We start from the raw sequence: 27,422 nt of genomic DNA, 5'->3' as shown, positions 1-27,422 counted from the left end.
ATACAAATGTCCAACAGGGCAATTTACACTCGGATTTAACATTTCAGTGCAGAGCTGCTGCAAAGTAATTGGCATGAGGTTTACAGCCAATCAGATAAGAGGATTTTTGGTATCCTAGCAACTGCATCTGAACCGTGGAGCGAGTCCATTCATTGCGTAACAGTCAATGGAAAATACCGGAAATATTTCTTTAAAATAAAATGAGGAGTAACCTATGGGAGTAACATATCGTTACACAATATCCGATGTTTTGGATATAAAGTGTTGGGAAACCTATACTTTGAGTTACCTTCTCCGTGTTTTTGTAAAGTAACTCATGTGTTTTGATAACCGGAAGTAAACATTATCATTGGCTAGCTTGACAAGAGTCACGCGCAGTAGGCAGGTTTCTGAGCGCGGATAAGGTAAGATAAATATACACAAATTTTCCTTTTTGTAATAATGTATGGTGTCTTGGCAATTAATTAATGGAATCAAATTAACGAAATTCTTTGCCTTATTTATTGTTGGTTTATTCGGATCATGAGGGGAAATTTGAGGCTATTTTCGTCCTTAATGACTCTGTTTACGGAGTGGTGCATCATGACAAGCCTTACTCCATTTACAGATCATAACCTGCGTTGTGTGGCTTGTTTTAACAGCAAAACCCGCCATTGTAACCGTTCTCTTCAAGGTGTGGGTCCCTATCAAATGACGTTATGTTTTGTGGCTTACATGACAAATGCAGCTGTGTTTGCTCATACATGCCTGTCTCTACGAACTGTAAGATGTGCATGGTAAACTCTTCCCCGCAGATGACAGAAATGGGCTCAGCGGTGCGGTTATCGGTGGTCAGCCTCCTCCTTTGCCTGCAGCTCGGCAAAGCTCCAGCCCGCAGCCCACGTACGGTGGATCAGGTGTCAGAGGCCGATATACAGCGTCTCCTTCACGGTGTCATGGAGCAGCTGGGTATTGCACGGCCCAGAGTGGAATATCCAGCACATCAGGCCACCAACATTGTCGGGCCTCAGAGCATACAGGGTAAGACAATGTGGGGTATATTTCTAAAACAGAAATTAAACAGGACGTTTCTCTTTTTCTTAACATTGTATATTAACCGAGTTATAAAGGCAATTTGACCAACATTTTGTCTGATTTATCCTGTCACATTTATAGAATATGCATGAAGTATGTATCAGCTTTTGTGTTCTTTGTTTTATTTCATTTTGTTATATAAAAAAAGAATTTAAAAACAAAACAATATATAAAATCAACACATGCAGTACAGTGTTTGTGATTCTTGCAACAATTCCTGCTTTTGCTTTCATTGTGTCCCACTGTGATAGTCTATGATAATGGCTTTATTATTAATTTAGCATTTTTTAAATAATTTGTTAGAGGAGATTGAAACCTGCTTGTGTGTTATGGAGTATTATATTTTATTTAAAAAAAAGTCACATTTTCTTGCAGCTGATTGAATTATCTTTGTTTCCTTCACCTCATTAACATGCTGACTCCAATTCATTTAGACATTTCTCAACGACCATATCAACAGATTGCTTGATATTAGATTCAGTGTTGCTGTAACTATTTTAACCTGGAAAATATTTGTTATACATGCTATTTATGTACAGAAGATACCTATTTTGATTTTACTGCCTGTTTTCTTCCACCAGGTGGTGCACATGAGGGACTGCAGCATCTCGGTCCTTATGGGAACATCCCCAACATTGTGGCCGAGCTGACAGGTGACAATGTCCCCAAAGACCTCAGTGATGACCACAGTTACCCAGATCCTCCAAACCCCTGTCCCCTAGGAAAAACGGGTACAAAGTCCTTCTTTAAGAATTATTTTTTATGTCTGATATCTGTCAGCATCAGCAGAGTAATATTGCAGTCAAAGTGCTTTTTTTTTTATTTCAATTTCAAGATAAGTGATGCAATTCATATATTTTATCACCTTGTGATAAACTGGCCTTGTTTTTAGGTCACAGGCATGTTTTTGAACATTAAAAACAACACCGTATCTGTTTACCTACCTACACTCACAGCAGCAGATGGGTGCCTGGAAAATACTCCTGACACAGCCGAGTTTAGCAGAGAGTTTCAAAAACACCAGCACCTATTCGACCCGGAGCATGACTACCCAGCACTGGCAAAGTGGGTAAGTGAAATGTTGGGCTGTAGGGGTTGTATATTCTCAGTCACAGAACACTCTCTGGATAAATCTTGATTATTGGTATAAAGCTTAAAATTAGTTCTGTCTGAGCAACACTCCAATATTGAGCAAAAAGTTCTCCTTACTATCTTATAAAGTAGATAAAAACAACAAACTGTTGTTTTACAACGCCATGCTTTTCATGAACTATCATTTAAACACCCCTGCAAATGAAGTAAAGTTACTGTGTAGACAGTTTGAGCCACAACATTGGTGCACATGTATACAATTCAAAATATGATCAGTGTAATTCTTCAGTATAAGTAAACAAAAGGATTAACTGTAAAACCAAAGTTGCAACATTTTTTTTCTGTGTCCTTTCAGAACAAGGAGCTTTTGTACCAAAAACTGAAGGGTGGACCAAAAAGAAGAAAAAGGGTATAATGTTTCTTGGTTGTTATTTTCCTCTGTGGAATTATCTGAGAAGCCACATCAGCAGCATTGATATTTACCCTAGAAGGAAATAAAATGCCCTTAAACTCACTGATTTATTATTTTAAACAAGCTAAGAATTCCAACTTTGCATATTTTTGACTTGAAGATATTAGTACTTCATAAATATCTTTCCAAACACTTTGCTTGCTTCCATAGAGCGTCAATCCTTATTTACTGGGCCAGAGGCTGGACAACGTGGTTGCTAAGAAATCTGTTCCCCACTTCTCTGAGGAAGAAGAAGAGGGAGCACCAAATGTCTCTATTGCTAGCAAATCCACAACCTAATGTCTTGCAAGTCTAACTGTAAAGTTAAAGTGTACTCTGATAAATGTTTTTTTTTATTTATTTTTTTTTTACCACCAGACATTTAAGCGTTTAGGCCAAAATTCAATGAGACTGTGTTTTGAGAGCAAGTGTTGAATTAGTTAATGTTTAGTTTTAAATATAAACTGACCCAGAGCTTGGTCAGTAATTAGCCATGACTAGCTTCAGACTGTAACCTATTACTCCTGCTGCTTCTTTCTTTTTAACCTGTTCCCTTTCATTCTGAGAGCTTCAACATGGAAACAAAATATTACTTTTTGAAACAATGACCCTCAGCCACCAGGACCGACACATTGTTATTTGTGAAGAAAATCCAACTGAAATTCTAAGATTTTATAGTGTTTTTTAACCATAAGGCTATGTCTGCAAGTAAGAATTTGTTGCACGTCCTTTCAACAAATGCTTTTTTGAAATCAAAAAGTTTTTTTAAGCTCTAAAATCAAGCTGTAATGAGGAATGATCTCAGAAGATGACACAGTAGTTTGAGTAAAAAGCTTGTTTAAGGACCAAAAGGATATCTGTTCTCTGATTAGATCTGTTCGATTTGAAAGGAAATGCTTGTTCATTTACACCAAGACAATATAGTCTTCTTACTGGAGATTCAGCCCAGAATAATAAAATGTGTGTAATAAATACTTAACTGTAAGTTTAAAGTAAATTTCCAGCTGTACAATAAGAGGTTGCAGAAATATTTGTTGTTCTTGAGGAAGGTTAAATCAGAAAATCACGTTTCACCACATGTTCACTTTTTATATATACCATGTGAATCACTTTATTCTCTTGTAACAATGATTAAATTCTACTCATGCATTTAAAGGTGATTTCAAATATGTGGTCACCCTCCGTTTCTATGGAGACGATTGAAAACATCTTTGCTGTAGCATGACGCACCTTTTGGAGCTTATTCTGACTTTTCTTTGTCCTGGTGTTGTGGATCGCTACAGGCTACACTGACTCTTATCTTATTTACCAAATCTAGTCAAAATGTTTGTGTTCTGTTTTTGTTCTGTAAAGTCAAATAAACGATTTATCTGCATTGGAAACGTCTGGAGAAGGATTCTTTTCTTTCCGTTCTCAGACAGATAAAGCGAGGATCTGGGTTTGGGGGTGTGTTCTGCTGAATCTCAAGACGTCACAGTAAGATTTATAAAGCCCTTTAGAGAACCCCCAGAGGGAACACATGCAGCTAACGGACTGAATAAAGTCTTTTTCTGGGGAAGCACAGCAGGTAACTCAGTTTGTTTTTGTTTTCTGAACACATCACCTTGTATTTGGATAGAAACACCTCATGCGCGCCGCTGATTTGGTGCGTAATCATTGCGTAAAATGTTCTCAATCACTGGTTAATTCTTCTGTTCTTTTAATTTTAGCTTCAATGATGCAGTCACATTCAGTGCTGATATTTATGCTGGTTTTGGCTCTGCTACGAACCCATTCGTGCAGCGCGGACCCAGGGACATATCAAGGCACTTTCCCTCATCCAAAAAAATACAACCCAAACGAATCGGATAGGTGTCTACAGCCCTCCATCAGCGGATTAATCTCCGGCGGGACGGGGCCTGTTACCTCAACCGACGATGTGCTGGAGTCCAGTCAGGAAGCGCTGCACGTTACGGAGCGTCGGTACCTGCGGACAGACTGGTGCAAGACGCAGCCGCTCAAGCAGACCATCCACGAGGAGGGCTGCCTGAGTCGCACCATCATCAACCGCTTTTGCTACGGACAGTGCAACTCTTTCTACATCCCGCGGCACATGTACCAGGACGGGAACGCATTCCAGTCCTGCTCAGCCTGCAAACCAAGAGTTTTCAGTACCGTCACGTATACCTTGCTCTGCCCGGGACAGACGCCCAATACGCGGAGGAAAAGGGTCCAGCGCGTAAAGCTGTGCCGCTGCACAACCGTTAATATGGATTAATTCACAGCTGATAAGACGTTCTTCCGTGAAAAATAAAGAAGTGACAGAAATTTTTGCTTAAAAAAAGAAAGAAAGAAACACTACGAATGTGAGGAATTAAATATCTAGAAAAGATAGTTTGCCCCTAAACCTGCTTAAAGAAAATTATTTTAGGTGGTTTATTCAGTTGGTCCCTCTAAAGCTTAAAGTGCAAGTAAAATATATCCTAATGACCAGACATCCTCGCATTTATTCATAATTTCTTTCAGTTTGTCAGTCCTTTGTTTAAACACTTTGGATGATAATTATCACATGGCTTTATACTGAACACAGATGCCAAAGCTTTTACTGTGAGCGCCCATGAGTTGATCTGTGGCATTTATTTGTTGCAGGGTGATGGAAAACTTATCTTGAAATATAAGAGGTTCCGTCTTCAGAGGTTATTAGATTTATTTCCACTGTGTGGGATAAAAAGCTGAGCTTGGTGATAGAAATCTTTTTTTTTTTTTTCTTTTTTTTTTATTAAACCTGCACTGCTAAATGCCACTTGATTTTATGACTGTATATATTTTTTCTATCAAGTATTGTAATAGTGTGTAAATAAAACTGTTCAAGCTATTTCATGACATCTGATCAATATTTTTATTTGTAGAAAATGTTTTTAAATGTTTAAACTTTACATGTCAATCTATGTAAACTGCAAGTACAATTAAAGAGCCTACACAGTTGAAGCTATATATTCTTTAATATTTAAATCTTAAATATGTTCAAGTAGGAAATTATATATAAACATAAAGCTGTTAGCTGTTAAGTGTGAGTACTCTGTAAACTATTTAAGAATATTTAACAAGTGTGTTCATTGCAAAAGTATTGGTTTGGTTTCCTGGTCCACATCCAGTCTGATCCAGCTGTGTAGATGTTCCTGTGAGTTTTTAAGATAAAGACATGCTAGCTTCTTTCTGACGCAGTCTCTCTTTCTGTTGGGGACAAAGCAGAGAAATGACACATCTGGTTATCAAATACACATGATTTGGATGTGATCATATTTCTGTTGGAAACTGGGAATTAAGCTTTGATGCAAGTTTGTAAGTGCTGTTGCGTGTACATGCAGAATCATAGCCTGAATCATCAAAAGTCTGCTTGAAACTCTCTTTGCCTTTTTAGTCAATCTTATAAATCCAGTCTTACCAGGCTGTTGGGGTTGATCTTCCTCGTCTCTACTTTCTTCTCTCCAGTGATCCTCTTCACTGACTGCTGAGCCTCTTTTAACCTGCATATTAGTTTCAAAGTGATTAAACTGGAGAATTTGGCAGACTGAAAAACACACATTTGCATATTAAAGAGCAGAAAAAATTTCAAATCAATCTATTAAACTGAGAAAAATAGCCTTTAAAGAAATAATAAGAGTGCAGATTAATTCGGTTTAACAAGTTGAACATTTCAGATATGACTGACAGGATTCAAAAATATTTTTCAATGTTCTATATTAAATATATTTTTAAGCATAAACTGTAGTTGTCTATTCTTGAACTACTCAGATATGTTGATTTGGGACAGTTTTTGAAGAAAAATGTATTTGTATTTGTATTTGCCCTGAAAGGCAAAACCCAGATCCTCTCAGGATCCATGAGAAGAAACTGGAAAATGTTGCTTCTGTTGAGGAATGTCTGGAATAGCTTGTGTGCTGCCATGGCAACCCATGTACACATTAGTGGTTTACATTGGCATGATGATAATGCCACAAATTTTTTACCCTAGTTTTGTGGATAACCAATGTGATTCCTTGAATTAAATCTGGGTTAAACCAAAAAAAAAAAAAAAAAAAAAAAAAAAAAACAGCATTGAAAATTTAGTCTATAAATACATAGAACAGATGTGCGCATACACAGAACGCTCTCATACCTCTCATTTGAGATGTTCTTGTTCTCTCTCTTCCATCTGACCTTAAAGTCAGCACAGAACTCAAACCAGAGCATGAAGAGGTGACTGGTCGTCACCCCCTTCTCTCCCACCTTGGGTTTTAGTCCAAAATAAAGAACCAGGTCCTGGAAACTGAAAACAAATAGAAAATAAAATGAACAAAACAAAAATTATGATCTTGACTGATCCATTTATATTTTTTAAATCTGAATCAGAAAAATTTGACACAGGGTCTTTTGATGCCCCCTGGCCGTTGGTTTATGGTTTAACTGATATCACTGCTGTTCTTATTTTTTCATTGTTTAGATTTGTAAGGCACATTGTTGTGTGACTTACTGTTTCTATTTAACGGGTATTACAAGTTTAAACTATCAAAAATGATTGCACTCCTATGCAAGAGGTATGAAATTGCAAAAGAAGATAATTAAAACAAACAGAGATGCAAAATGTTAAAAAAGAACTTAAAACAAGCATGCAGATGTTCAGTAACCAAAAACAGCCACATAATAGCACAAAACAGATGCTAAAAGGTTCATATGACAAGAAAATGGATGTTGAATGATGAAAAAAATAATGTAGAACAGTCCAAAAGAATGAAAACTAGATGTAAAAAGGATACAAAATCAGCAAATAATGAAGAAATATATACAAGAATAATAAAAAAAAACTACAAAATGTGCTTTGTTAACCACACAACTGGAAATAACGAATATGCAAAACAACTAATTGGTGCAACAAAAATGACATGAAAGATTCTAAATGATCAGTCTTGACAATATAGGAACCGAAGGAGGTGAGGAACGTCCACAGAGATCCTCAAAAACACCAGACAGAGATGCAAAAGGTATCATAATCAAAAAGAGCCACTGGAATTGATGGAGTAGGGGGCAGAAGGAAACAGCAGGGATGGTTTTATTATTTCACAGCCATTATAATGTGCTGCGTACTTGAGTATTGTGGTTTAAATAACAGCATGTACACACAACACGGTTTAATTTCCCCACCTTTTCTGTACAGTCATCAGCTGATATGAAGCTTCCACATGCTCCTTTTGTGCTACAAAGAAACAGACATGAAAATAGTTTACTTATGTCCCTCCCATGCAGGTTATACTTTGAACAGTCATCCTCCCTGTGGAGAGACGGTTGATTTAAATACTTGTATGAACACAGTGAGGAGGTCTTGTATGATGATGACCTTTTCTGATAGAGCCAGACGATCATTTGGTCTCTTAAAAACAGCCATTACACAGTTGGTTATTCAACAATGGAGCCATTCTTGCTGCCACTTTCAAATTGCAGTGCCATTATGACAAAAAATAAATAAATAAATAAATGTTTTGAGATTCAGCTTAAGACCCCAGAAAAATGTACAATTATGAGAAAGTCAGAGTTTGACTCATAGCACGAAAGCCATTCTTCTTTTTTATTTATTTATTCATTTTTTTGGTTTTTAGAACTAATAAAGATATATCTATGGAATAAAGACAAACTCTCTAATAATAATAATAATAATAATAATGATAATATTAATAAAATGAGCTGTAAATCTGAAAATATGATGTAGTTTCACAACTTTAGACAAGACATGGCCTTAATCTTCATCTTACTGCTACTTCTTTAGTGATGATATTTAAAGAAAGGAAGTTGCTTCATCACTTAAAATGACTCTTTACCAATAACAAAGGTTAAAAAAAAATACATGGCATGGAATGGTTTAGTTAGCTGTAGTAAAAGGGATCAGAAGGTCCAGTGTCTAAGTGTCTGAGGCAGGAGTCACCCAGTCATTGCCAAATCTGCCTGATCCCTATCTGAGTGTCTAGCCTTTACTCTGAATCCATCCTATCTCCGTGACAGATACCCAAGACTCCCCATGGAAATGGTTCACTTACAAGACTGTAAACCGATGAAAGCCACATTTATCGGACACGTAGGGGCATGGAGGGATTACTGACCGGGCCAACTGGGCACATTGCCTCCGTTAACATTTCTTGTTCAGAAATCACTCAAATGCAGAATGATGAGAGAAACATAAAATAACAATGCAGCCAAACAAAGAACCACAAAAAAAAAAAAATAAATAAATAAATAAAATTGACACACACACACACACACACACAAAAATGTCCTGAAAGTTATAAAATGGCCACAAAATGATTATATTATCCACGAAAGTGACAGAAAACTTCCAAAGACACAAAATATGTCAATGACAGGGAGAAGGAATAATGGCGGTGAAAACAGAGTATGAGCAGACAGGATGGTTATTACATGTTCATGGGCAAACAAAATGTTAGAAAATATGAAAACACTTCACCAATATTGTTTGCATTTTTGAAATGTGACTAGAAACACCATGCACATGTTTTGTTTTTTAACATGATGCATATGAAAAAAAGAGGTACTCATGGTTGCAGCTGGACAGTAATCTGTTTCATTGTGATTGCTTACCAGTGAGAATAAAAGCCTCCATCTTGTCCTTGAAAGGCTGCTGGTGTTCTTCAGGAGACTCAGAACAAACTTTCTTTACATCTTTCTCACACCCTGCAACGCAGAAACACAAAGATTTAAAAATAATTGAAAAAAATTAATCCAGGATGAAAGGAAAGTTAAAATTCAGAGAGAATTGTAACCATTCATAACACTACCTTCAAATGTAAAGACTATTAATTCCTTTATGCAGCACATTATTTATAATAATGAGGAAAAATACAACATGTAAACAAATTTGTGTGACAACCGACACAATTTTTTTTTAAAAAAAATATAGATTTATAAGACACATAAGTGGTTTAAAAATAAAAAATCATCCCACAGCTACTAAACACATCTGACTCCAATTGAAATTAAATAACTGAGTCATTTAAGTGTTATTCAGTCTTAAAAGACAAATATGCTTGAAGTCAGGTTAAAAAAAATAACTTCAACTCAACTTTTTTTCTTTTTGCAGCTGTATCCTCTTGTTAATGCTGCTTTCTATATAAAAAGTAATTTTCCTTTTTTTCTTGTTTGTCAGGGTGATGCATTCTGCCTAAAGAACGTATAATATCAAAGCTGTTTATTGTAAAACTAATTTATTTTGAGCTCTGGATCAACTTATCTACGAAACATTTTGATGTGAGAATGGACTGACTTTAAAATGTAAAGTTCAAACAAGAATAAAGCGATTCTGCTTTGAAGCAGCAGGTATTTTGAGAAAAGACCGCTCAGACTTTTACATACTGACATCATGTGTCAGTGCTTGAGCGCATAAATGCTTTTTTTTAAATTTCTAATTTGTAATCTTATTTCCTTCAAGAGAAAAAAAGTGACTGGATAAAACCCGTGATCAGCTGACCAAGGCTTTGAAAGAACACAACCAGAATCTGAAACCACTCCTAAAACACACTCATGGCTGCCAATTTAGGACACTTACTGGTCCAAACCTTTGTGCTACCACCACAAACAAGTAACTTAAAGTCTAGAAAGATGGATTGTCTCTTGACTGTGATCTCAAAAACCTCATGACCATACTGCCACTTCTCAAGGTAACTGTTTTTTGAGCCAATTTTTGCCATTTGAATGGTTGATTTCTAATTAAATACAATTCTGTACATAAGAACATATTCATATCATTAATCAATTAAAAGAGCTTGGACCAAGACAAGATGTCGTGATCTGTGGGTTTTTGGTTTGGTTCTATGTTCCTGTAGATTCATTATCTTGTCTGGTTTCCTGGATTATTTTGTATTTCATTCCTCTTGTATATTGTATTCTGTTTTGATTCCTGTTCATTAGTGTCACTTGTTCTCTAATATTTCCTCAGTGTATTTATACCCCTTGGCTTTGGTTTTTCCTTTGCTGGATCGTCATTGCTTTGCCACTTTGTCTTTGTTGGTTGTAGAGATTTCCTCAGTCCAGTTTATTTATCTATTCTTTCTTTTTTGGTTCATGTTCTGGAGACTTGATGCAATGCCCTTTGCTTTTGGACAATTAAACATTTAAGATTTCCATCCACATCCCTCCCGCCTGATTCTGCATTTTGGTTCCTGTCACCACACCTTGGCACAAGTGGGTTAACTGGGCAAGTTAAATTAAAACCTGGTGAACCTTTGTTTAGCTGGCTTGCAATTAAAATTGAGTTACTTTTCTATCACAGGGCAGCAAAAAACTCATTTATATTTATAAAAGTATTTAAACACCAGTAAACTTTTGTTGGGTGAGATTTATGTGTAGGCTTTTAGAGAGCTGAACCTGCAGATACCTGGCAGAGAGAGGAAAGCTTTGGGTTGAAGTGTACCACCAGTACCCTGGCAGTACAGCTTCCTCATTCTGACATCATTTACTGAGATTCACCTAGAGATGGCAACTACAAACTCTGCTCTCTTTCCTTATTCCTCTGCTAGTCTGTGACTCCATGTTGCTCTGCATCCAATCAGAGGATCAGAGGAGCCAGTCTGCAGAGCCAGTCATAATAGAGGCTGCAGAGGGAGCCGAGCTCCCGGCCCCCCTACCCTGATGCTCGATCAACATCTCCCAGATAAGATTACAAAAGAATACTGTTTTCCTTCTGGATTTGTGTAAACTTTGGAGGCTGGTATCTCTCTGTGCATTGTGTGGCGAGCCTTTCTTTTCTTTTGTCTGCTTTTTTGTGCCAACAGAAGTTTGCTTATTTCGGTCTGAAGAGGGTTAGGGACCTTCACATAAACACAGCCGGCTGATGACGGGTGGGGTGCTTTCAGATGGGAGACTGCAATTACACAAACTACACTGATTTTGTTTCATAGTGAGGGATAAATGCTTTCTTGAAGAGGTTTTAGGGTTTGATGATGATTGGTTTGGACTGTTCCCCTCATAAATCACTCTCAGATTCCACAGTGACATAAATATATCAAGGAAACAAAATACAAGCTACAATAAAAAAAAAAAAAGTAAATGAAAAGCCTTCAGGAAAGCAAAATAACTCATAGATCTTATTAAATCAGCACAAAGGTCACAGATGGCAGCAATAATAAAAAATGATACAAAAAAGGCTGAAAAAGAAAGTCTCAAAATATGACTGACTGCACATTTGGTGCATTAAAAACCCTTTTCCTGTTTTTTTCTTTGGGGAACTTTGTCAGTTTGTGAATGCTGTCCACTTGGTCTACCTTGGAAATTTGATATGACCCAAACACATTTTTTCAAGCATCACAAAAGATTTAAACAAGTGGGGAAATTTTTTTCACATGCTCGTGGTGAAGCCTCTTCTATTGACTATTACAGTCAGATTAAACACGAAACTGGTAAGGACATGTGTTGGTTGGCTTTAAATCATGATGCAACCACCAGAAAAGTTGGTATGGATTCTCAGCCATCAGGTCTAATCCTAAGAGCTTGAATCAAGCTATCTTTGCGACAAAACAAAGTCCAGTTGCCTTTGATTAAAGGGAAATTCTTTCATTTTCCATACACATTTCAGTTTATTCAGGGTCACAAGGGGCACTGGAGGTTAATTGCCACTGGATGAATGACAGTACATCCGGGATAAGTTGCCAGTCCATCACAGGAACAACACAGAGACAAAGTACTCAAGCAAGCCTTTAAACTCACAGTCATACCTAAGGTCAGTTTAGAATTGGCAATTAATCTAACTGGCATAATGCTGGACTGTTGACTTTAAGCCAGAGCACTCAGAAAGAACTGGTATCCATGAGAAAAACATGCTAACTCCACAAAAAGTACACCTGAAGGCTCCAGCCAGGAGTAGTAGGAGTAGTAGTAGTAGTAGTAGAATTTACTTGCTTTTAATCATGAATATGTGTGTTTATCATTTCATGCCATCTACAATGCTGCATTCATTTTTTTCTTCTGTGATCTCAAAAATAACCAAATGCTGAACTCAACATCTGTTATGTTTGTTAATACCTTAGCAAAGTCCTATTTCTTGTAGCACAGTTTTTCAGTCTACTTATATGTTGATAAACTATGATGTGTTTCTTGGAAATTACATCATTACCTTTTAGAAAGAACTTTTCAGCCATTGTGTTGCAGTTTATGTACAAGACAGATATTTTAAAACTAGGAAAAATTAAACCAAATCTGCATGACTGTCTCTGTTAAGTATGAAACATGTCGTCTTTTGGGATTATAATAAGCTTTAAACTTTAAAATTGGATAAGAAGATTTTGTAATTGTAGCAGCTGGATGGTTTACAAGAAACTAAACCACATTAAAACTGTTCATGCCAAACTGAGCAGAAACATAAGAAAAGCAGAGCCTCAAACCAGGCATGAGGGCAGTTCAAAACAGACAGAACAAAAGGAACCTGCGACAGGCTATCCAGATTGCACGGTGGTTTTGGAAGACGGTTCGATAAGACAAAGCTGTGTTGAGAGGTAAAGAAAGCTATCTGTAGCATACATCTAGGGGCCACACGGGTGCCCAGGTGATACAGCCCAGCAGGTTAAGGATCCGTGCATCTGTGCAGAGATACTACAGATACTGCAGGTCTGGAGATTACGTAAGTGGAAGCCTATGGTCTCCCTGCGCTGGCGACAGGAGCACAAAGGCACAACAATGGGAGATCTGATGGGCAGAGGGATTAGAAGCTGGATCTGAAAGGCGCCAGGCCAGTATCAGCAGCAAGGCTCCTGCTAGTCCCCAACTACACACACACACACACATGAAATGCATGCAAAATTGCATGCGTACACAACAACACACTCACTCATACTCATACACATGTACTGTAGGCATTGTCTTCAGAATGGCTTCTAGCTGACTGGCATGCAGAATGGCGTCACAAGAGCATGTTTGAGGATAAGAACGACGAGAGGAAATCTTTTGTTCTGGTGCTCCAGCTAACAGGAGCTTGGTCAGAGAGGCAGGCCTTCAGCACAGAGTATAAGCAGTTACTCAATGGTTGGGGCCAGCAATGGGAAACCAGGGTGGTGAGTTTTTGGATGGGAGGGGGTGTTTGAGGAAAAACGATGCCAGACTGGGCCGAGGTTTGGTCTGTGGGAACCTCTGGAGAGCAATGCGAAATCGCAGTGATAGAGTTACACAGGCTGGCTACACTTTTCAAACAAAAACACACAACAAAATAACCACAAGTCGAGACCATTCCTGGTCAACCAGTCACATGTGTGTTGAGGCTCCCTCCCGTGCAACTTCTCATGTTTTGGGGGGAATGTGTGCAGCCATCTAATATTGTCCAGAAAGGGAACAGAGTTTATTTTTCACTCCTCAAAAAGAAGAGAGGTTATAGGGGTGACACATACTTGTTAGATCTTGTTTGAGCTGTCTTAGATCTCTGTTGAGGTCATCGAACTTGACTTGTGCTGCCAGGAAGACATCCTGAGGTTCAGGCAGAGGAAACATACTCTTGTCTGTGCCGGCGTTCTGGTGAAATAAAAACAGAACAGAACAAATAAATCAGGGGCTTTTGTGCTTCATTAAAACACCCATGAGTGAGAAAATGTAAATTGTATTTGTGTTTTTGTACATTTTGACTCTGACAAAGACAGCAGGATGTAAACTTTGATTAATGCAGTGTGTTAGTTTCATCACAGCATCCTCTTATGAACTTTATTAAGAGATCTAAAAAATACTTAAATGAAAATTCTACAGACAACAATACAAATGCATTAGTTCCACATACAATAAATGTTTACCTTGTCCATATTATGCAGGTAGTATGACACCACGTAGTCCACCAGGCTGATACGATTATCCTGAGAAGAAACTCATACAAGTAAGATGACATATCTTAAATTCTTTTTTTCACTTGTATAAAACTCTTTGGTCCTCAATTTTTCTAATAAGATGTTCATTCTGTCTGAGTTAGAGATGTTTTATTACCTCTAATTCTTTGTCTCTAAGGCTAAAAATTAAGACTTGTTTTAAAAGATTTAAACTGAATTTTTGTTTCTGTTGCTTTTTTCTGATTATTTCTCTAATTCAGTATATGCCCAATATATACCAATATATGATTACTTTTGTGTTTTGTTTGTTAATTGCAAATATGTTATTTATTTTATTAAACCCTCAAGATGGCATGTTCTTTATATTATATATTTTATTTTATTTTCATCATTTATATATATTCTTTATATCCAGAATGAATCTGAGTCATTTTTGTTTTACAGATTAGTTCACAATGTTTGCATCTCACTAGCAATGTAAAGGAGTGCTGGGAAGTTTGTGAGCCTTTTACAGTATTTTGCATTTCTGTAAAAGCTTTCTGCTGTAGTTGTTTGTATTACCCCCAGTCAGTTATTTACTGATCAACATTTCCAGAGGTTATAAAAGTACATGCATTTTGTGAGATCTCTGTGTTCAGCATGGTCGTTGATATTAGAAAATGTGATGGGGACCTTTACTTGCTGTTTATCATGGCTTTCTTTGTGACCTTGCAGACTATGAAACACATTGCTGCTGGAGGGATATCTGCTGGTCGGCCACTACTGAGTGTGGATGCTTCCTTGTTTTCTACGCAACCTGTCTAACTGCCTTTTAGAGACAGTTATGCAACCATTTCAAGTCTTAAGAACATTAGACGGCTCTTTATCTGGGGTATTTCCTGATTGTCATGATACAACATGATATTTTATTAGATATAATATTAGATATTTTTGTGAGTAAAACAAGCACATATTCATTAAACATGAATGGGGAAACATATGAAAGCAATAAATATATTTTTTGTAAGTATCAGAACATATAACAACTTTAATAGAATCATTCAGTCATTCATCAATCAGAAAGTTAATTATTTGATATCAAACTACTTTTTTATATAAATAAAAGTCAATTACAATAAATACAACAGCAATTCTAATCACTTTGTTATATTATGGGTTGTTCAGTTCTTAAGTCTTGGTAAGACTGGCAAAACATTCTGGACAAGCAGAAAATGATTCTATTGAATAAATATATGATAAATTAATGCTTTATTCATCTGTTTTACTGCAGTTTTACTGTATGATGTGTGGTTTTAGAGGTCGCTTCTACAGTTTGAGACAAGCAACACTATCCTGTAGTCAGAATTCAGGGTCTACACACACAAAATAGTCACAGAACAAGTGAGAATATACTGTGGCATCTAAACAAACTAACATGTGATGCCATTCCCCATAAAAAGTGTCTACATTTTATTTTAATGTGTAATTACAGGCAAAAAAAAAAAAAAAAAAAATGCACAGTAACTTTAAGTCAGCTATGTCCAAGTCCAATCCTTGACGCCCAAAGTCATGCAGGTTTTAGATATTTCCCTGCTCCAAACACAAATTAAATCAATCTTCATAACACTTGTGCATAAGCTCATAATGACTCAGTAATTTCACCTAAATGTGAAAGTGTGACAAAGCAGAGAATCATCTAAAACCTGCAGCACAGTGACCATTGAGGACCAGAGTTGGGCATCCCTGCCCTACATAATCAGGTCTTACCCTGCTCTTGACATCCTTGAGTTTGGGGAGAATTTCTAAGCCGAAGCCGTCAGCCTGGCCTCTGATTCTGCTTCCTCCGTTCATGTGATTTCCCAGAGCCAGCACCAGTCCTACCACCTCCCTGACACTGTCGTTCCCCAGCAGAGCCTTAAAGCAGAAAACACACATCGTTATCTTTTCAAGGCTGGTACTCACAGAGATGCTTCAGGCTTAAGAGTACAGCTTAGCCAGGGACTTTACTCACCTCACAGACAGAAGAGACAATGTTGAGCTTGCGGTGAACGGAGGCGATCCCATCGATGAAGGCTGACTGGAAGATGATGCAGCGAGCTCTGCCTGCGAAGTCCGGGATCTGAGACAACTCGTAGAGAAATCTGGAGAACAGTCACATTAAAATTGCTCAGCATAAAAGTGTAACTCATCCAGACTAAACACAATTTTTAGTAAGTTGAGATACTGACTGTTCAGGTTTGTCAAGTAGTTTAACATCCTCTTCCTCTGATGTCTCATAGTGCTTCTTGATCCTCTCCAGTTCCTCTGGTTGTGCTCTCTGAGTTAGTGAGACTCATGTTTAAACCAGGACTTCACAACTCTATACTTTTAAATAAACCGTACGTTAGTGTAATACGAACATTTTCATACAGCGCTTCGATTGTTTCCAGGTCCACCACAGAATGATCCACGGTCAGTACAGCTTGAAGTGCCAACATAAAGATACAAACAGATACAAAACAGTGTGATTTATACAAAATATGGTTTATATATGCACTGTGCAGCTCTTGAAATAGAGTCAGATATTACAGAAATACAACCTAAAACTGCAAACCTGTTCTTGACCAATCATTTATTGTGACTGGGAATGAGTAACTTTAGTATAAGTTTCCCATCTGAAACCTTATCTCTGTGATTAGTCATTTCCACAGAGAAGTTTGTGTTATAAGAAAAATCACAGATTAGATCCTCAGAGCAGAAACTGTCTTTCTGTTCAGCAATTGTATCCGTAGCAGTGGGAGATAATCAAAGAAAAGGAAAAGCAAAGAGGCCAAATGGGGACCTGCAATTATGCTCCTCTCCATGAAAAACAAAAGGATTTGTAGTTTAGGATTAGCCATGCAGATTGCTTTGTCTTGCATACATTGTGGTGAGAGATCCAGTCTATAATCGCGCTTTAGATTTACCCACAACTCATATTCAGAGGGAAATAAATGGGTTGTTCAGTGTGATGCCGGGGGTTAAAGTTAAACAAGTGTGATGTTAAGGGAGCTGTGGTCACCTGAGTGTTTACAGCAAGTTCAAATTCCCAGACTGGCTGCAGCTTTCTATACTATAATGAATGTCTTATAGGACCAGATGTTTGAGGTTTAACTAGCATCTCTTAGGGTACCCCCAAATGCATTTATGGAGAATTTCACCAGAAGAAAATTTTTCACCAAAATGCATTGATAAAAAAAAAAAATAAAAAAAAAAGTTAAAATTTGATTATTACAGCTAGAATTGGCTCTCATCCTAATACAGGGGAGGTGAGAAAGCATGGAAATTCTTTGCACTGAATGCTCATGCTTTAAAGTTTGATTTGTCCCTTCTGCTTTGACACCCCACTGACAGCGTGATTAGTTTTCTCACCTGTGTTAAGTTAATTATTATAAGCCTGTGTTCTATTAGTTCCAGCCTGCACATACACATAACTCCCACATCTTTGCTCCATGGCTCACTTGGCTGTATTTGTAATGCTATCACTCTATTCCTGATTTTTATATATTTCTAGCTTTCCTGATTTATAATCTCTTTTTTTATTTTTTTCATTAGTTTAATCTTCTTGGACATTTTGTTTTATGATTTCTATTTTCCTTTTGCTTGCCTCTCTGCTGAAGAAGAAAAAAAATACAAATAAGTTGGTTTCTAGTTCATTATATTTGATGCTCAAGCATGGAAAAGTAGTTTCCAGTCATCCACAATATCTGTATGTGTGGTGTGTTGTAACTGTGCAGATGCTCTTATGGCTTAAAACTAAAGGTGACAAAGTCTTTGCAGCAGTTGCTCCTTCTCTCTGGATCTCCCTTCCTCTCAGTCTGTGATCTGTGGACTCCATGATCTCTTTTAAAAAGCAGCTAAAAGCACATCTTTTAAACTTGTTTTTACTTAGTTTTATTTGTTTTTATGTTCTCTGTGCTATTGTGTTATTTTGTGTTCTGTTTTATTGTTAAACACTTTATGATTTTTATCTTGAAATGTGCTATATAAATAAATATTTACTTACTTGCAAAAGTGATCTTTGATCTAAATAAGACTTTTTAGTCATTTTAAACATTTCTGGGTACAGTTTGTGTTGTTTCCTCTTGCAACAAATCTGAAAAAATAAGATAATCTCACCTTGTTGAATATCTTTCATCTCAAGGTGAAGGCTTGATATGAGGATGCCCACAGCCTGAGAGCGCTTGCCGTCCAACAGCTTAATGATCTGAAACACACATGGTTACCATGACCACCTTACCACTAGAAACCATTAGTGAGTCATTAGTGGAGAGTGTACTGTAAAAAATAAAGCAAATCAAACAAAGATCATATTACTCACTTCCTGCGTTTCTATTTCTATTTGGATTCAAGGACTCTTTTTTAGTCATTTTGTTCTACTAAATTATGTTGTGTTTGCCAAATTCTTATGCCTTATGTAAGTCATGCCACTGGACAGTTCTTCTGATCGTCTCCGTGTTTGGGTCTTTCTATTTAGCTAAAAACAAGAAAAGACTGCAGCACTTATAATTGCTTCCTGCACCTCATTGTAATGCTTTCAGTGTTTCATGTAAAGCACTTTGAATTGTCTTGTACATGAAATGTGCTGTACAAACACATTTCCCTTGCCTTGCAGAGAAATCATTTGTATATTTGGAGATGCTGGAAACAGCTGATAAGAAATATAATGGAGGAAACCTATTTTTCTACCGTATAGAATGAAAATAAATCACAGATTTGATTGTGATATATTGTTTATTTTGACTGTGATAAAAATGAATAATTTTACAAAAAAAAAAGACATAAGTTAAAATATAAAGGATTTTAGTTTTGTAAAATCTCATAGTTTCATTACTAAGACTGGATTTTTAATGGTCTCTTCGGCCTGTAAACATATTTCATTGGCTCCCTCAAGTGGAGAAAAGACTGTTTTGCTGTGTTGTCCCATGGTTCAGCAGCTAAAATGAATTTATGATGAAGACCAAGTTGATTTCTTACCTTCCTGGGTTTTGCTTTCTTCTCGTAAGCCTCTGACAGTGGTTTTCTTTTTGTCTTTGTTGTCGTTTTAGCGAAGAGATCCTCAAACTCGCTGGTATTGATTATTTGAGGCTCTTCTAAAATGCTCCACAGCATGTTGTTACTGAAGAAGAGAGAAATATAGTGTTTAAGTTGTAATTTTAATCAGTTTGTCATCACTCACTTGAGTTTTGTTAACCAGCTAACTGTCTTCTTATACCTCATATTCTATGTTTGTGATGGAAACTGTTCTTTTGAAATATAGTTTGATTTCAAGGCTCAAGAGCATCTGCAGATTTTATTTTTTTTAAATTAGCTTGAAATTGAATTCATATGAGCAGTTTCTCATTCTGAATGTGCTGTAAGATGGGAACTCACTTGTTGTCCTGGATCTGGATTCTGCTCCAGTAAAGAGGTTTCATGGGTTGGGAAGGCTCCACTGCTGGTTTCCTGGGAGGTTTATCAACAATGAGGCCTCCAAATGGAAGAGGAGGTGGAGGGGGAGCAATGCCTGACATGGATGGAGGAGGAGGTGGGGGTGGGGGCGGAGGGCCATTTAATCCTTGATGGCATGTGACAGGTGGCAAACATGGTGGAGGAGGAGGTGGATAAGTAATTGGTGCAGTCTGAGAAGCAGCTGCTGGCTGTTCTGACAGAGGTGAAAAGTCTCCTTGAGGGGTAATTTGATCAGAAGATACAGGTGATGAAGTGAAGGACAAAGTCTCCTCCCTCTGACTAGACAAGGTGAGGCTGATTGAAGCCAGGTCCAGCTTTTTGGGGCTCAACCTTTGCTGCTGTGGGCTTGTGCAGGCTCTCCCAAAAGCTTCTCCATCCTCAGGGCTTCTTATGAAAGTCTCTCTATCTGTCTGGATGCAAACGGTACGGAATGATTTGTGTGGAAACTCATCTGCTGTGGAAACAGCCGCATCCCTGTGTTCCCCTGGACGGAGGGTCCAAACCTGGGAGAGTTTAGCCTGCAGCTCAGCCAGAGCCAACTCCAGACGAGCAACATTGTCCTCATTTTCTGTCCTCAACCTGGAGAGATCCAACTCATAGTCCTCCTAAAATCAATGTTTGTAAAAGTTTAGATGGCAACCATGGCAACACAGAGGTTGTTCATAGGCATAGTGGTGACTAAGTGCAACTGAGCCTGATGGGAATTTTACAACTTAATCAAACTGGGAGAAAAGTTCAGTTCAGTTTCTCAAGGAAAAGGTAAATCACATTCCTATTTATCCAGAAGGTGACAGAAGGCATGTTGTCCAAACTATTTTCTGTTTTATAGTTTTTAAATGTTGTACTTATATAGCTCTTTTATCCAAAGCGCTTTACATGTACGTCACATTCACACACTGATGGCAAAAGCTGCCATGTAAGGCGCTAACCACCACCCATCAGGAGCAATTAGGGGTTCGGTGTCTTGCTCAGGGACACCTCGACATGAGCTTGACCAAGTCCAGGTCGAACCGACAACCCTTGGGCTACAGGACGACCACTTTACCCACCGAGCCTGTGCTTTGACCTATTAGTCCCTCTGTGTGTCCTGTGGTTTACCCTTAATGTTTTCACTGGGAACTTCCTTTTCTGTTCATACATACCCTTTCTTTTAATCTTTTTACAGTATTTTCAATTAATGGTCCAGTTCAGTTAGGTTCTTATTGGCACAATACTCAGGGTTCATAGGAATGTTTTGGAAATTTTGTCACCAAAATTTGTCACTAAAATAACAGAAAAACCCCTAAAATTAACATTCAAGTTCAGTTACACAATTTTCTAACTGATTTTTTTCTCCAGAAAATGAGTTTTGTGCCAGAATTTCCAGGGATTAAATCACCTGAGATCTACCTTTATGAGATAAAGAAAGATACAGGTAACAAACAACAGTATGCAAACTGAAGAAAAATGTAGAAAAAAGTATAGTAATCAAAGATATTATATTCTCTAAAACAATGCCAGAATTTGAATTATGCTTGCAAAAACATTACTATATAATGTGCATTACTACATTTACTATAGCCCATAGAACATACACCACATTCTTTACACTGACCTGTAACTTCTCCAGCTCCTCTTTGCATTCTCTCTTCAGCTGCAGGAGAGCAGCCTGGTGCTCTGACCAGAAACAAATCAGAACATTTACAAGAATAAAAGATTTTACAAAAGTTTTACATTCCTGCAGCTCCTTCAGAAGGAGTTCGTTATTACAGCTGTACTGCCTGAGAATTTGACTATTGACTGGGGGACATTATGTTGAAAATACAATTCTACTGCAGCTGGAGGCGGAGGGGCGTTTAAGAATTAAATAGTTGAAGACCGTAACAATTAAACTCTTTCCAGATGATGGCAGCAGAGAGTCAAATATAACAGAGGCACGGCCTCTCTGCTTACAAGGTAAAACTGACTGGCATCCTAAGCAAACATTCATCTATTTATGGATGACTGAAGGTACTGACGGTCACTTAGAAAGTACATTTAGTGCCACCTTCCTGACAGTGTTTACAGAGATGTGGGTGCAAACACACGAAACACACAGTTTCATCCCTGCTCAAACAACAGTTGATGCTCCTACTGATGACAGGATATTTTAAGGGGATATCTGAAAATTTTCAGCTCATTCACTGAAATATCAACAAAACCATAAACAATTTTACACCTTTAATCATTATTTGTATTTAAAGGGTTTAAAAAATAGTAATGAGTGCTTTTAATGTTGAGGGAAAGAAAGAAAAATATTATCTTTTCCTTTTATCTCTACTCCAAGTTCCTAACAGATCAGATACCAGTTTAATAACCCCAAAAGGTTGTCTGTGGTTTACTTTTTCAGGTGCAAAACATTTATGCTATTTTCAGTATCCAGTTTCTTATCAGGATGCTCAGCAGTTGGCTGCAGTACACCCAATACACACCTTAAAAAAAACTAATAAACTAACCATAGGCTTGTACCTACTGTACTGCAGACTCAGGGTGGAGCTGTGTTTACCTTCACTGGGAAGATTGATAACACATCCAGCACATGAGATCATACAGCAAACACAGTTTCTCACGTGTCTAAATATTGACATGATAGTTTTTACAATAATGACTGAATTTATATGTGGATTTTTTTTTTATATAATTCAGAAGAATGACCTAATTGTTTGACTTGACATGTATCGTTTGGGTATTTATTTACTTACACATCACATGTGAATGTGTGTTTCTTTGAAAAATTCCTTGAATTTTTATTCCTGTGTTTTGCTTATCTTTAGAATCACTATGTTGGAACCCAGTTTCAGTCAAAAATCAAACTCTTAAGAGGAAACCCAACTAAAATGATAACATAGCTGCTTCTGCATTGTGAATAATGCAGTCATCTGTGTTTATTAAATATCATTTCCTGGTTCTGCTACATCATGTTTTTTGTGTCAGGCCTCAGTTTATAGAATATTTTAGACTAAGTCATAAGTAAACTTTATATTTTGTCATATATTTGTATAAATTTATCCATGGTTTCCCAATCCTGCTCCTGGGACCTACTGCCATGCAGGTTTTAGATGTTTTGTTGCATCTCCACACCTGGCCCAGAATAATGGGTCAACACCAGGCTTCTGCAGATCTTAATGATGAAGTGTATTGAAGCGGGTTCCAAGGAATAGGAGCGGGAAACCCTGAATTAGTCAGTACCTGCTTCAGTATATTTCAGTCCAACTTTTTCTTCTTTAAGAGGTGGCCAGACGGCTTGTAGACGACCAGGAGTTCTCTCTTCTCCTTCTCCTGGAGAGCATGGCTCTGACTGTGGGGGAAAAATGAAAACTTTTTTGCTTCTACCATATAATAGATCTGATGCATGCATCTTCAAGAAGCACCCAGTAACTATAAATGATGGATGTACATAACTGAGCTTGATTTAATGATTCTTGTGGCTCCTCTGTAAAAGAAATGATAGTACACAAAGCTGACAGAGAGAACAAATGAAAATGCTTATAAAAAAGTAAAGTTTAACGCTCCCTTACTCTGCCATCCGATGAGTCTTTCTTTTCCAGTGTCTTTTTGGAGCTTCTCTCAAAAAGTGTTCTTAGTACATCTTTATCATTTCCTATCCTTTTCCTTACTACCTCCAGGTCGACCTTTTCTGCTGGATTCTTTTTTAAGGGCTTTGGGGTAAAAAAAGCCTTGAAAGCATCGAAAGCAGCCTCAGCACTCGACACAGGTTTTGCAGACTCGACTGACTGTGAGACGTTTGCATCTTCTTCTGTTTGAAGCTCTTCCCTCTCAGCTTCCTGACTATTATTTGAACTCACTCTGGGTTCATCTTGCTCTTTTTCAGCCTCCAGCTCCTCATCTTTTCCATCTCCCTTCTTTTCTCGACTGAGAAACTGGGAGATCTGGTCCAGGAAGCCCCCCTGAGCTTTGACATCATCCAGCTTTTCTGCTGAAACTGCCTTTTTTGTTCCCTGAGGAGATGATTTAATCTGAGCCACGGTGTCATGCTCAGGCCCAACAACTCCTTTCCTCAAAACCCTCAGGCCACTGAACAGGGCTGGAAGTTGGATCTGCTTGTCAGTAGGAGATCCTGGAGAGAAGGTGGCTCTGGTAAGGGTGGATCGAGGTAGAGGATTAGTAGACTGGGGTGCAGATGTTATGATAATATGTGATGAAGCATCACTTGGACTGGAAGGATGGTGAAGCTGTTTAGAAGAGTCTGGAAGCACATCTTTGTGCTCCAGTTCTTCATCCTTCACACATACTGTCTCCTCTGTATCTTTAGCTTCCTGACAGTCCTGTTCTTGAACAGATTGCCCTGTGAGTGTCGCAGTTACCACAGCATGTTCGGTTTCAGCTTGTCTGCTATTCTCAGACTCCACAGGTTCAAAATCCACACCAAGATTTGTATTCATTACAAATTCCTCCTGGCAGTGTGCAGTTGGAGTATTATTGGGACTCTGTTTTATATCCTGGTTGGTTTCCTTTGTGTTAGCAGAAAAATCAGAGCTTGTTATTGCGCTGTCGGTGGGAATGTGCTGACATTGAGACTTCGGAGCTTCATCCAACACACATTTATCGTGCAATGAATTATCATTCTCGCAGCCATGAACTTTGTCTCTATCCACCTCATTTCTTTGCTTGTGGCTTGTTCTAAAGCTCTGTTCTTCTGAGTAATTTTCCATGTTTGTCGCTCTGCTTTCCTGCTCTTCTAGAGTCAAATTATCACTTTTCTCATTTGTTGTGTCTGAGTAATTTATTTCTTCCTGAGAGGTTAGATGTCTCAAAGATTTAGTAATCTTTTCACCTACATTATGACATCAGAGAAAGAATCCGGCTCTTTCTGCATTATTTGCTCTTGTGAGACGTTCCTGAAAAATGTCAAGACAATTTTTGGCTGCTCAGTTTGCTGTGATTGAGACATTTCTATGAAAGGATTGGTAAAGTCATCCAGAAACAATTGACAAGGAAGAACATGACCTTGTTCCACTGTGTACACATCTCCTCACTATTTATATTGCTTCTATAAAAGTCTTTGGTCCAAGCAGGTGTGATGAGTGTGTCCAAGTCGCATGCATAAATTGGCCAAAGTGCTTCCAGCATCATGCAAGCTCAAGTTTTTATCAACAGATAAAAGCATGAAATGGTTAAGCTAATTCACATGAGAAAATACAACCTGTTTGTGCTCCAGTTTGTTGAAAATAAACAGTTTTTTTCTTTTCGTATTCCAACAGCTCCTTCATGTCTTAACAGAGAGCTAATTTTCTAAATCTAAAACTGGAAGCTGCTGTTTGGTCGCTCAGAGGAGGTAAGAGCAGGATAAAAATCCACAAAGCTATGGAAAAGTAAAAGTTTCCAAACCCAGCTCTCTGGCACCGCTGGCTGGAATGACTCAACTCCACCACATGCAGTTAAAGTCAGATCCAAGTTGTAGCTGCACCCTCTGATTCCTGCTGCCTTATTTTCCAGCTGATTCTTCTGTAGCTTTACTGTGCAGCATTTTGGAGGTTGTCACAGAATAACTTCAAACAGATGGCATCTCTATCTGCTATTCCTGACATTTAAACACACTGACATCCGTAAGGTAAAGGAAGCAACCCTGAACAGATGGAAGGGCACCACACCCACAGCTGAAGGAGGGTAAACAGGACTGGATCACTTGCTAAACATTTGGTCTGTAAATCCACTGCCAGGAAGGTTTCTCAGCTCCCCTGCAAGTACTGAGTGGCGCCAGGCTAATCTGGACATCTTAGTGGGTCTAACTCCACCTACAATCAGCTCACTCTAAATCTGATATAAAGGATCAATAAACAGCTAGGATTTGTCAGATTATTGTGAGAATAATTATGTACTAATGCTGCTGTTACAGACTGGAGGTTCATTTAAATGTTTCAGAGTAGTTTGAATTCCCATAAAATCAAAAGGAAACTTTCCCTTAAGTTTCTTTTTCCCTTAAACTTGGAAAAGGTGTTGCCATTTGCCTTTAAACATAATAAATATATAATAAATAAAAATTATCCTTTTTTTAAAAATGAAATAAAATAATGGTAGACAAAAAATGTGAATAAAAGACAATTCATGACTGAAGTGACATCTCAATGTAACAATTTAAAAAAATTGAATCACAGATTAATTTAAATAATTTGTTATTAAATACATAAAAATGAAATGAAAATCTAATTTAATCCAGACAGGATAATTATAATGCTGTAGAAGTTTGTTTAGTTGTTGATTTAATTAAAAGTTCATCATAATTTCTTAAAGAAATGCATAATAATAATAATAATAATTATAATAATAATAATTATTATTAGACAAAACATTTTTTTTTATCATAGCTATTGGAATTTGGCAAGAAGAATTTTTGAAGTGTGTAAATGAATGAGGGAGGAAAAACATCTAATTATAGCATAAAGGAAAAACCTTTAAATTGGCACCTTTACTGGGATGCAATCAAACTTCCTGAGGGAGAGTAGCGGATATCAAACCTTTTTAATCAGTTTCAGAAATGCTTTTATGGACTCCTAAATGAGACAAATATAAGGCTGTAAACCTCTTCCTTCACTGATTCATGTTTGGGTTGAGCTTAATTCTCAGGTTCCACCCCTGTTTACTCTCATAGCAGGTTAGCAACAGACTCACATGAGAGTTGACCTTACTGTATGCCATAATTCTGCATCTGAGACATGCCTATATACCCTGCAGCGGGTCTTAATAGCCTGGAGATTACTTATAAGGTGCTTTTGCATTCATCTGGGGACGTACTGTACACTATTGCCTTTATTTGAGCTTCTGTGTTTATGTAACAAGAATGCATCCAGATAATCTTGTGGAATAGTATTAAAATGTGCATGTGCAGCAGTGTTACAACATCTGCAGGGTGTATAGTCCACAGTGGGCTTAATAAATTAAGAAAATGCTTCAAAATATGGTGGATTTAAAACAGTCACTTCGTCAATTTTATAAAAATGTAAAAATACAGTTAAGTCTTGTATGTAAATGAACCATTAGTGTAGGTGGTTATACGATTTCAGGTGGTCATTTATTTGTATAAATCATCATTTTCTGCAAAAATGTCATTAAATGAAACTGTCACATCTGGAGTGTAGACAGCACAGTGCTCCTCCCAAATGCACATGGGAAATTTTTTTTACACAGGGTAAATCTTTTTATATCAGGAATCTCTGATATATCACTGCTATCACTGAGAGTCGTTGTCCTGTTGACTTTTGATGCTTCCCTCCTCCAACACAATTGATTCAGTTAAAATGGATCCAGTGCTTGATGTCAAGTTCTGCACAATGAGCCATTCATTTGAGTCAGGCGTGTTGAAGCAGGGAAACATCTAAAACCTGCAGGTTAGTGGCCCTTAAGGTACAGAGTTTGCAATTCCCATCTACTATGTTTTTTGTTTGAAGAATATTTGACTGCTAGTGGTCGTAAGAACATCATGTGAATTGTGAAAATGACATCTTTGAAGGTCATAAAATGATTAGAGTTTATCTGTAACATCATTTTCTAACCTTAGCATG

The 27,422-nt window shown here is 37.6% G+C and overlaps 3 protein-coding genes across 3 annotated transcripts; 2 read left to right on the top strand and 1 right to left on the bottom strand.

The window, feature by feature from the left end:
• The first annotated feature begins 162 nt into the window (after positions 1 to 162).
• LOC121633188 (neuroendocrine protein 7B2) lies at positions 163 to 3,992 on the top strand. Its single transcript, XM_041975006.1, has 6 exons — positions 163 to 404; positions 795 to 1,020; positions 1,656 to 1,805; positions 2,031 to 2,143; positions 2,522 to 2,575; positions 2,789 to 3,992. Exons 2-6 carry the CDS (start codon positions 795 to 797, stop codon positions 2,915 to 2,917), a joined length of 672 nt encoding a protein of 223 aa, XP_041830940.1. The 5' UTR covers positions 163 to 404; the 3' UTR covers positions 2,918 to 3,992.
• A 339-nt stretch (positions 3,993 to 4,331) lies between these two features.
• Positions 4,332 to 4,874, top strand: grem1a (gremlin 1a, DAN family BMP antagonist). The gene has a single exon (XM_041976799.1). The coding sequence runs from the start codon at positions 4,332 to 4,334 to the stop codon at positions 4,872 to 4,874; it is 543 nt and encodes a 180-aa protein (XP_041832733.1).
• Positions 4,875 to 5,693: 819 nt separating this feature from the next.
• Positions 5,694 to 25,553, bottom strand: fmn1 (formin 1). The gene is made up of 17 exons (XM_041976798.1): positions 23,421 to 25,553; positions 23,092 to 23,200; positions 21,479 to 21,540; positions 19,807 to 20,489; positions 19,411 to 19,552; positions 18,553 to 18,640; positions 16,815 to 16,876; positions 16,644 to 16,732; positions 16,427 to 16,556; positions 16,183 to 16,329; positions 14,407 to 14,466; positions 14,014 to 14,134; positions 9,224 to 9,316; positions 7,778 to 7,829; positions 6,756 to 6,905; positions 6,042 to 6,123; positions 5,694 to 5,830 (listed from the first exon to the last, which is right to left on the bottom strand). Exons 1-17 carry the CDS (start codon positions 24,573 to 24,575, stop codon positions 5,786 to 5,788), a joined length of 3,270 nt encoding a protein of 1,089 aa, XP_041832732.1. The 5' UTR covers positions 24,576 to 25,553; the 3' UTR covers positions 5,694 to 5,785.
• Between the last annotated feature and the right edge of the window lie 1,869 nt (positions 25,554 to 27,422).

This window comes from Melanotaenia boesemani, chromosome 22 (genome assembly GCF_017639745.1).
Source record: "Melanotaenia boesemani isolate fMelBoe1 chromosome 22, fMelBoe1.pri, whole genome shotgun sequence".
Lineage (NCBI taxonomy): Eukaryota > Metazoa > Chordata > Actinopteri > Atheriniformes > Melanotaeniidae > Melanotaenia > Melanotaenia boesemani.
The sequence above is the reverse complement of the archived record's forward strand: the minus strand, read 5'-3'. Positions and strand labels throughout refer to the sequence as shown.

Bases quoted from the DNA above. Each gene is read 5' to 3' on its own strand.
- LOC121633188 (XM_041975006.1), top strand. From the start codon at position 795: ATGACAGAAATGGGCTCAGCGGTGCGGTTATCGGTGGTCAGCCTCCTC. The intron at 1,806-2,030 runs GTACAAAGTCCT...CTACACTCACAG, and splicing joins CTGTCCCCTAGGAAAAACGG to CAGCAGATGGGTGCCTGGAA. The intron at 2,144-2,521 runs GTAAGTGAAATG...GTGTCCTTTCAG, and splicing joins ACCCAGCACTGGCAAAGTGG to AACAAGGAGCTTTTGTACCA.
- grem1a (XM_041976799.1), top strand. From the start codon at position 4,332: ATGATGCAGTCACATTCAGTGCTGATATTTATGCTGGTTTTGGCTCTG.
- fmn1 (XM_041976798.1), bottom strand. From the start codon at position 24,575: ATGGAAAATTACTCAGAAGAACAGAGCTTTAGAACAAGCCACAAGCAA. The intron at 14,135-14,406 runs GTAAACATTTAT...TTATTTCACCAG, and splicing joins ACCTGCATAATATGGACAAG to AACGCCGGCACAGACAAGAG. The intron at 7,830-9,223 runs GTAAGCAATCAC...GTTTCTTTGTAG, and splicing joins GGAGGCTTTTATTCTCACTG to CACAAAAGGAGCATGTGGAA.